The following is a 10,102-nucleotide window of genomic DNA, read 5'->3' on the forward strand; positions in this document are numbered from 1 at the left end:
TTCTGCTGTGCATGGGGTCGCTATGAGTTGGAAACGACTCAACGGCACTTAACAACAACAATAAAGTTCAACAGAGTCTTTTCCCACTCTAAGTTTCTTAGCGCTCTTAGAAAGTGAATGCATGAGACTCAATGTGCAGCGGTGGTGTGCAGCCAAGAAACCTGTAAGACACTGTTTCTCACAGCTCACAGAAAACATGTGGCAATACACAGTACTGATTTCAGGTATATTTGCATTCACCTTCCCTTATATATTACCTGCATCATCTATTGACAAAGTCACTGAAATAAAAGCAGAGTCAATATCTGGCATAAAAATGACTGTGAAAAGGAAGTACACACTACATTAGAATATAAAAAGGAAGTGCATATTTTACCCAAGTCCAGTGAAAAGAAGTGCATGCTTTACCCCATAAGTGCAAAAAAAAAAAAAGGAAGCACACAGATAGTGAAAAGGAAACACATATTTCACCCCATAAGTATATTGAAAGGAAGTGCCTACTATATCCTATAAGTACAGTTTTAGCACAATAGTGGTTTATAATTCTACAGATAACTTCTCAAAACAAGGAAGGAAGGACTTAAGAGAGCAAGCTTATTCTTTCATACCCTAAAGCTTAAATAAATTTTAGTTCTTTTTTGAAGGAAAGTCCTCGATAATGATTTAAACACGTTCCTGCTTTAAAAGAAAAATTAAAACAAAACCAAAAACAACAAACGCCACCATATACCAACATAAGCCAACTGTTTGTTTTTCTTGACTCTTATTTGGGGTGACAATTCTCAACGTACTTTAGGTCTCTGCACGCCTCCTGCCTCAGCTCTTGCCCTAAGCTTTGCCTCTCACATCTGAATAAAGACCTAGAAGTATAAGCACTTTGTCTCAGTTAGCTCTACTGAGGACTCAAGGAGTGGTTCCATTAGGCTGAGGCTGCAGAAAGTCCAAAGTCTGGATAAATGCAGGGGCTAACATATTAAACTGTATCTAGAATTCTTATTTATTAATAAGCCTGCTGCCTGAGGAAAAAACAAACACAAAGCTGTGTGCAATCCCTGCAGACTGACCTTAAGCGCTGCTTGTAATAATCTTCATCTCCATCGTCTCGCCATCTCACTGTTTTCCGACTTCCTCCTCTTCCTTCTCTTGCTTCAGTTTCTTCTCCAGAACTTGGGAAAAAGTCTTCATCATTCTCCTGCACTGTAACTTTCTTCTGCCGCTTCCGACCTTTGAGCAGAGGTTTCAGCTCATAATTGGTGCCACCTTCAGACAGGTCAGCCTCAGAAATTTCCTCCTCCTCCTCCTCCTCCTCCTCCTTGGGTAAGTACTCGGATTCTTCGCTCTCAGAGACTCCCTCTTCCCTCTTTATATCTGATTCTAGTGGTTTCACTCCCTTTAGCAATCCTACTTTCCCCTGTAACTGAAGAGCCCTTTTCTGGAGTTTCGTGATATGCTTTTTCAAGCGCTTATCTGTTTTTGAGAGAACTTTGTTTCTCTTCTTTTGTTTGCTTTCATTTAGTGTTGGATTCAACTCAGAAGAAGCCAAGGCTGGAGCTTTTCTCGTCACTCTTTTATTATAAGCTTGCTTCTTCCTTTCAAAAGATAGTTTTGCTTGATCTGCCAAATACTTTTCAAAGCCTGATGCTTCATTGAGCATTAGTTTTCTAGGCTTCTTCTCCTGTTTCTGAGGGATCTGGGTACCAAAAGGCGTCATCTGGCCTGTGCGGATGAGCTCCTCCCAAGCAGTCTCCTGAACAGGCATGAGCATACTGCCCAGGCAGGATGGTCCTGGCTCTGCAAAAGCAACAACAAAGCATAAGCCTTCCAAGAGGACACCAGAAAGAGCTACTTATTCAATATATATTAAAACTTTTGCTATGGAGTTAATTCTAACTCACAGCAACTCTAAGGACAGAGTAGAACTGCCTCATAGGATTTCCAAGGTTGTAATCTTTATGGGAGCAGACTGCCACATCATTCTGCCACAGAGGAGCTGGTGGGTTTGAACTGCAGACCTTTCAGTTAGCAGACAAGAGCTTAACCACTGTGCCACAAGTACTACTTTCAACAAATAATCAGACACCTGCAAATACTCATAGAAAAAAAGAAATCACTGATGTACCATAATACATATGGAGAATCAAGTACAGTTTATTACACTATTTATCATACTACATTTAATAAAACTATAACATAATCATGGGAGCTCTGGTAGCATAGTGGCTAAGACACTTGCCTGCTAACCAGACGGCTGGCGGTTCAAACCCATCAGCCACTCCTCGGAAGGAAGGTTGGGCAATCCTACTTCTGTAGTGATACTGCCTCGGAAACCCAAGGAGGGGTTGCTATGAGTCGGGTTTGACTCGACGGCACATAACAACAACAACAACAACATAACATAATCATAAATAGATGAATTTAGTGAGGGATTTCCTCATCAATGAGTAGCAGCCCATGAGGAAATAATCTCCCAAATTTCCACATCCTTGTTATACTAGCATTCAGAGGGACTTAAATTCAAGAGATGGTAAAACTGCAAACAGACATCTAAAGAATCAGCATGCACCTCAACAGGAAAACATTAGCTCTGCAGTGCTCAATATGGTAATCACCAATCACATGTGGCAATTTAAATTTAAACTAAAAATTTAGTTCCTCAGTTGTACTAGCCACATTTTAGGTCCTTGAAAGGCCCATGTGGCTAATGGCTATCATACTGGACAATACTGATATAAACCATTTCTTCACTGCAGAAAGGTCTACTGGACAGCCCTATATTAGATGTATGAAGCTAACAACTGAAGGGATGAACTAAAATCAGAAGTTTTGCCATAATGAGTATAAAGTAACCCAGAAATAATCCCACTTTCACTAGCTGAGAAGCAAACTGTTTGCCATATAGCCCAAATACCAAAGGATCTAATGGCTTAATCAGAAGGAATCCATATTCTAAAATCTAGGATTTCTTGCAGACAAATAACACTATAGCCAAATTTTCATGAAACTTGCACTGAAGTAAAATATGTCCCAGAAAAGTATACCAATCATACACATACAGCTCAATGAACTGTCAGAGAAAACATACCCGCACACCAGCACCCAGATCAAGAAACAGAAATTTCTAGCACCCCTGGATGCACCTTTTGTGCCTCCTTCCAGTCACCACCTCACCCCAACAGTCATGACTACCCTGCTCTAACACTATAGATTGGTTTTGCCTGGCTTTTAACTTTATATAAATGGAAATGTTTGTATTCTTTTCTGTCTGGCTTCTTTAATCAACATTATGCTTATGATATCTATACTTGTTGAATGTAATTGTAGTTCACTGATTCTCACTGTTTTAGCAGTCTATTACATGAATATACCACAATTTTTCCACTCCACTGTTAATGGGTATTTGGGCAGTTTCCAGGATTTGGCTACTGGGAAGAGTGTTATTATGAATATTCTCATATACATCCTTTGGGAATATATGTGCACAATTCTTTGAGTATGTTAAACTTTCATATACACTACCAGTTTCCTAAAGTGGCTACATTAATTTTCAGTTCCACCAACAGTGTTTGAAAGCTCCAACTGCTCCACATTCTTGCTACTCCTTTTAGTCCTTCTGGTGCATGTGCAGTGGCATCACACTATCGCTTTAATTTGCATCTCTGGATGATTAATGAATCTGAATACCTTTTCATAGGTTTATTGATCTTTTGGAGAGCTTCTTTCATAAAGAAAATGTTTAAGTATTTTGCCCACTTTTCTCTTAAGCTCTCTGACTACTTTGAAAAATTGATTTCTAAGAGTTCTTTGTTCATTCTAGATACAAGTACTTTGACCGATACATGTATCATGCAGCTTGTCTTTTCACTTTCTTACTGCAATCTTTTGACAAACAGACATTCTTCAAGTCCATTTAACAAATCTTTCCCTTTAGAGTAAGCATTTTTGTATACTGTTTAAGAAGTGTTTACCTACGCCAAGATCTATGGTGTATTTTAAAAGTTTTGTTTTTCACATTTCACATTTGGATCTACAATTCATTTGGAATTTATTTTTGTACATAGTGCAAAGGTTCAAAATTCATTTTATTTTCATATAGTTTAACCCATAACTATTTATTAAAAACACTATTCTCCTTCATTGCACTGGAATGCTCCCTATGTCATAAATCAAGTGGCTCTCTCTTTGCTGGACTCTATTCTGTCCTACTGGTCTACTGTCTATCCTTGGGATAAAACTCACTGTCTTTATTACTATAGCTTTATAAGTCTTGATACTTTGTTCTTCTTCCAGATTGCTTTGGCTATTCTTAGCCCATTGCATTTTTGTATGAATTTTTATGGAACAAAAGAAACAACACTATGAAAAAGCACATAACAAAATGACAGCAACAAATTCATACTTGTTGATAATTACGTATCTGGCAACGGACTTATCTCTAAGATTTATAGGAAATTCCAATGCCTCAACACCAAAGGAATTAATAATCCAATTGGAAAATGGGCAGAAGACATGAATAGACACTTCAGCAAGGAAGATATTCAAGTGGCCAGCAAACACATGAAGAGATGCTCACGATCACTGACCATCAGATACATGCAAATCAAAACAATAATGAGACACCATCTCACCCCAGCACTGATGGCAAAGTTCAACAAGACAGAAAATAACAAATACTGGTGGGGATGTGGAGAGATGGGGACTCTCACACTCTGCTGGTAGGACTGTGAAGTGATACAATCACTGTGGAAAGTAGTATGGCAATTCCTTAGAAAGCTGGAATTGGAGATACTACTTGACTCAGCAATCCCATTACTAGGTATATATCCTAGAGAGGTGAGAACTAGGATAGGAACAGATATATGCACACCCATGTTCAATGCAGCACTATTTACAATAGCAAAAAGATGGAAACAACCTACGTGCCCATCAATGGAAGAATGGATGACCAAACTATGGTAATACACACAAAGGAATGTTATACAGCACTAAAGAATAATGTAGAGTCTGCAAAACACCCCATAACATGGATGAACCTGGAGGACATTATGCTAAGTGAAATAAGTCAGTCACAGAAGGGCAAATATTGCATTAGTTCATTATTATAAAAAGTCAAGGAAAGGTTTATGTATGGAAGGAAGCTTTCTTTGTTGGTTGCCAGGGGTAGGAGGAGGGGGAAGGAACACTGCAAAAACAAAATAAAACAAAACAAAAAACACATTTGCCTATGTCACTTTAGTTTTTGTATTTTACTACACATGAATTATATTTTAATAAAATGCTTTAAAAAAAGAAAAGATTAAGGTGCATCTAACCCAAGCTATGGTATTTAAAAAAAGAAGACTGAAAGGAAAACCAGAGGAGAGAAGAATTCTAGAGGAAACAGGAAAGGTTCAGGTGCTGCAGATAGGCCAAGGGTGAAAAGGGGAGTTTGGATTTGGGAAGGTAACTATTTAACCCTAGGCAAAATTTTACTAAAGTGGCAATACGAGCGGAAAGAGAGCTGAAGCTTTTAGACAGCTACACATGAAATAAAAGACTGTTCCCAATAAGAAAAATGCTACTCAGCAACAGAAAGCACTGGTTGTACGCCTAGCGAATTCTGAGACTGAACTTCAAAAGCATGTTTCTGTAACATTTTTTCTAGCACCTCAGTGAATTCTTCATAATTCTCTCATTTTACTGTAATAAACTGGAGCTAGTAGAAATATTTTCTTGAAGATCTTAAATACTAAGAAATCTTACTCTATATTTCAAGCAGTAAATGACTGAGCAGCTATAAATAATCTCTATTCTTTCCATCTACACATACACAGATATATGAAATGACAACACAGATACTTAGTTCCAGAGCCTACATATTTTCTCAAAAGGTTTTTGTGTTAGATTGGGTTCTCTAGAAAAACACACAAAACAGCAAAGTGTATATATATATATTTAGAGAGAGAGAGAAATTTATCTTAGGAAAATGGCTCACAAACATATAGAAGCCAGCAAGTCCAAGTCTCTGGAGGAAACGGGCTGGCGGCAGCCTTAGTTTCCATAAGTGCAGGGGGCCGAGAAATTCAAGGCTGGCAGGCAGTACACTGGTTGTTGACTCCAACGAAAGACGAATCCAAGATCTCCAGGCCGAGCGGTGGGCTGCTCACTCACGGAAGTTTGTAGTCCACACACCAGGGTTCCAATCCCTCAAAGAATGTGTCTCTTCCCAGGATGTCCCTGGATATCTTGGAAGCAGGCCACACCCCTAGGGAAACTCCCCTTGGGCAGACTGGACACTCAGAACACAGTCATCTGATCCCATCATGGGAACAACCACACAGAACTGGGGTCCAGCCAAGTTGACACACAGCTCCAACTATCACAGTTTTTCAAAAGATAACCATTCAAGGCAGTGATATAGGCAGATCACATGGCCACTGCATAACCTGAATGAAGATGCCTTTTCTTAACAACAAAATCGATGCTTGGAAAGCCTGCCAAATATGTTCCACAAAGATATGTGAAAGCAATTCTAAGAGAGCTGATTGATGATGCTAGGCTTACAATATGCAATTCAATCAAGATGTTAGTTGTCTTTATCAAATTAATTACATAAAACATGTTAAGATTTCCAATTTATTAAACATAATACACCAGCAGCCTCTAGTGAACTGAGTTAAAAATTTACTTTCATTCTTTAAAAACCCCTTATGACTTAGAGATTTGGTTCTGCAGGTGTGGAGAATGAAATTGCCCTAAATCTGTTTTGACAGTAAAGACAAAAAAATGTATTTTCCTCGAAACCTAGCAAAGATTAATAGCTACCTTCTACTGGGTAGAGGGATCAGGCATCAGTTCAAGAACACAGAGAAATGGTTCAGAGTCCTTACCTGCATCCTCTTCCAAGTTGGTAGGATCTATTTCAACAGTCACATCTACTCCTCCAAGGATTGCCTGAAGACGTTTTTGTTTTGCTGTGATCTTCTTTAACTGTTGTTCCTTAAATGGCAAATATCAAACACAGAAAACTGCAATGAAGTTATTACTAAATATAAAAGGCAGGATTACAAACTTAAACACTTCAATCAAAAGTAAAACAGAAATAGGGAGCTCTGGTAGCATAGTGGCTAAGGCACTTGACTGCTAACCAGAAGGTTGGCGGTTCAAACCCACCAGCCACTCCTCGGAAGGAAGGTTGGGCAATCCTACTTCCGTAGTGATACTGCCTCGGAAACCCAAGGAGGGGTCACTATGAGTCGGGGCTGACTCGACGGCACATAACAACAACAACAACAACAACAACAAAACAGAAATAAGGGGCAGAGCAAGATGGCAAATTGAGTGGAGGTTCCCATTTAGTCCTCCAGCAACTTACTTACTGCATCAACAAATAAAAACAAGCACAGACTGAGATTGCAGAATTCCAGACAACAGCTGAGGTGGTGGACAATCAGGGTGAGTCCAGAAGCAGGAGAGACGAGAAGCAGGGACAGCACAGAAGCTGAGAGAACCAGCTGCTAATATCAGGAGCCCTCATTCATCACAATCATTTTGGGATGCAACACAACAACGCAATGCACTGTCATTGAGCCAAATCCAACTCACAGCAACCCCTCCTTGGGTTTCCAAGGTGGTTTCACTATGGAAGTAGATTGCCCATCCTTCCTTCCGAGGAGTGTCTGGTGGGTTTGAACTGCCAGCCTTCTGGTTAGCAGTCAAATGCCTTAGGCACTATGCCACCAGAGCTCCCCATTTTGGGGAGGGGGGGGCCTGGGGCTGGGTTACACCCCAAACAAGAGAGCACAGAAAAGGAGCTAATCTGAGGAAGCTATACCCAGATGTTTTTAAGGCAGTGTAAAATGGCCGTGGGAGTTAGCAGGCTACACAACTTGTTGATGTTGTTGTTAAGTGCCGTCGAGTCGGACCTGACTCATAGCGACCCCCCTCCTTGGGTTACCAAGGCAGTATCACTACGCAAGTAGATTGTCCAACCAACTAGAAAGGGGTAAATGGAGAGTATGGTACTATGAGAGAGCCCAGGTGAATCTCACTGAGTCCTAAGACAAACGGGTACTAGGACCAGGAGGAACAGCAAGGGCAGCACGGCAAGGGGAACACTTCAGACTGACAGGGTGACACAGAGGGAAAAAAGCCCTCACCAGGACACAGTGGGCAAACCTATGCAGGGCACCCATGAGGGAAAAATAATAAGAGCCTCCCATCTTTGTGCCACAGAAAGGTGAAGCCCCGTGGCTCATGTCAGCATCTGCAAGCAGCTTAACCTCCCCTCCTGCACATGCATATTGAATTTCAGAGGTCAAGCACTCATAACTCATGCATCAACACTGGGGGGAAAAAAAAAAACCTAAAGATAAGAATGCCTTCTAGTAGTTCCCAAAAGATACCAATCTCCTGCCACTGTGTCAGTTCTGACTCATAGTGACCCTGTGGAGCTGAGGAGAGCTGCTCCATGGGATTCCAAGGGCTGTGAGTTTTTGTGGAGGCAAGTTGCCATATCTTTATCCTGTGACGCAGCTAGTGGGTATGGGTTCTGGCCTCTTGGCTGGCAACTGGGCACCTGGCTTTTGCCACCAGAGACTCCAATTAGAAAACTTTCCCACGCATACAAAAAATATACACTTTAAAGTAAAAATAACAAAATGATCTAAGTTCAGTTAAAAAAATAGTAAAACACACAAAAAATGCAAAAGAAGGACCAAACAAAATCAAATCATGAAGAAGAAGAAATTTCTCCTATGGAGGCTGGAATAATTTAAAAAATTGATAATTTGTTAACTATAGTGTTAACTATGTTTCAAAAAAGCAAAAAGCACACAGGAAACAAACTAGTACAGATCAGGAAATGAAATGGAGGAACAAAATGAGAGACTCAACACAGAAATTCAAAATATTAACCAAGCAAACAAACAAAGAGAACTACCAGAACTGAATAAAGCCACTGAATCAAAAAAAGCAACAGAAGGATCAACAACAGAGTTGAACAGAAAGAAAATGGAATAAATGAAATGGAAGACAAAGTAAGTGAACACATCAAGTCTCAAGAGAAGCAAGAGGAAAAAGAAAAGTCAACAAACACAACAGGAAATAAAAGAATTCAATTAAGAAATCTAACATTAGAATTATTGGAATCCCACAGCATAATGACAACAATAAAGGCACAGAAAAAATTTTACAAAAGATAATCAGAGAGGATTTCCCATATCTGAACCGAGAACCAAACCTGCAAATATAGGAAGCCACACAAAATCCAATTAGAAAAGACACAAAAAGACCAGTTTCATGTCATAGCCTAATAAAAATAAAATTCTTGAAAATGAAAGACAAGGAGAGAATTCTGAAATCAGCAAAAGAAAAACACAATATAGTATACCAAGGGGCTTTCATAGCACTGATTGCAGTGCTGATTTCTCCCCACGAACTCTAGAGGCCAGAAGACAAAATGGAGAGACATATATAAAATATTAAAAGAAAACAACTCCCAACCAAGAATTCTTTACCCAGCAAAGCTGTCACTCAAAAACGAGGGGAAATCAAGCTATTCCCCCAAAAATAGAAGCTCTGGGAATATGCTACCACCAAATCAGCTCTGCATTATTCAACGGAATACTCCAAATGGAAAGGCAAAAGCAGTAAATAAATACTCACATCTATACATATGGGAATACAAAAATAAAAGAGATCTCCAAAACAAGCAGCAACATTGACAAGCTTAAGGACCAAGTATACGATATTTTCAAGAAGTAAATTCAATAATTAAGTCCTAAAAATAATACAACATCAAATTTATAAGAAATAAGTACAAAGTAATCTTATTGAGTATGGGTTGTATATTGAAGTTAATGGAGACACACCAGCAGAAATGGGGGAGGTTGTTGTTGTTGTTGTTGTTAAGTGCCGTCGAGTCGTTTCCGACTTATAGCGACCCCATGCACAGCAGAAAGAAACACTGCCCAATCCCGCACCAGCCCCACAATCCCTGCTATACTTGAGCCCATCATCGCAGCCACCATGTCAATCCATCTCATTGAAGGCCTCCCCCTCTTTCATCGACCCTCCACCCTACCAAGCATGACATCCTTCTCCAGGGAATGGTCCCTTCTTACAA

General features: G+C 39.8%; 1 protein-coding gene across 1 annotated transcript in view; it reads right to left on the reverse strand.

Annotated features, from left to right (window-relative positions):
* Nucleotides 1–10,102, reverse strand: part of ERCC6 (ERCC excision repair 6, chromatin remodeling factor) — a 111,635-nt gene that overhangs the window by 77,589 nt on the left and 23,944 nt on the right. Inside the window, exons 3-4 of the mRNA XM_007938610.1 lie at nucleotides 6,867–6,975; nucleotides 1,065–1,791 (exon numbers count right to left, since the gene is read on the reverse strand). Coding sequence (XP_007936801.1) covers nucleotides 1,065–1,791; nucleotides 6,867–6,975 — 836 coding nt within the window. The remainder of the gene's footprint in view (nucleotides 1–1,064; nucleotides 1,792–6,866; nucleotides 6,976–10,102) is intronic.

The sequence above is a fragment of the Orycteropus afer genome, unplaced genomic scaffold, assembly GCF_000298275.1.
Source record: "Orycteropus afer afer isolate SDZICR_OR568_19922 unplaced genomic scaffold, OryAfe1.0 scaffold00052, whole genome shotgun sequence".
Taxonomy (NCBI): domain Eukaryota; kingdom Metazoa; phylum Chordata; class Mammalia; order Tubulidentata; family Orycteropodidae; genus Orycteropus; species Orycteropus afer.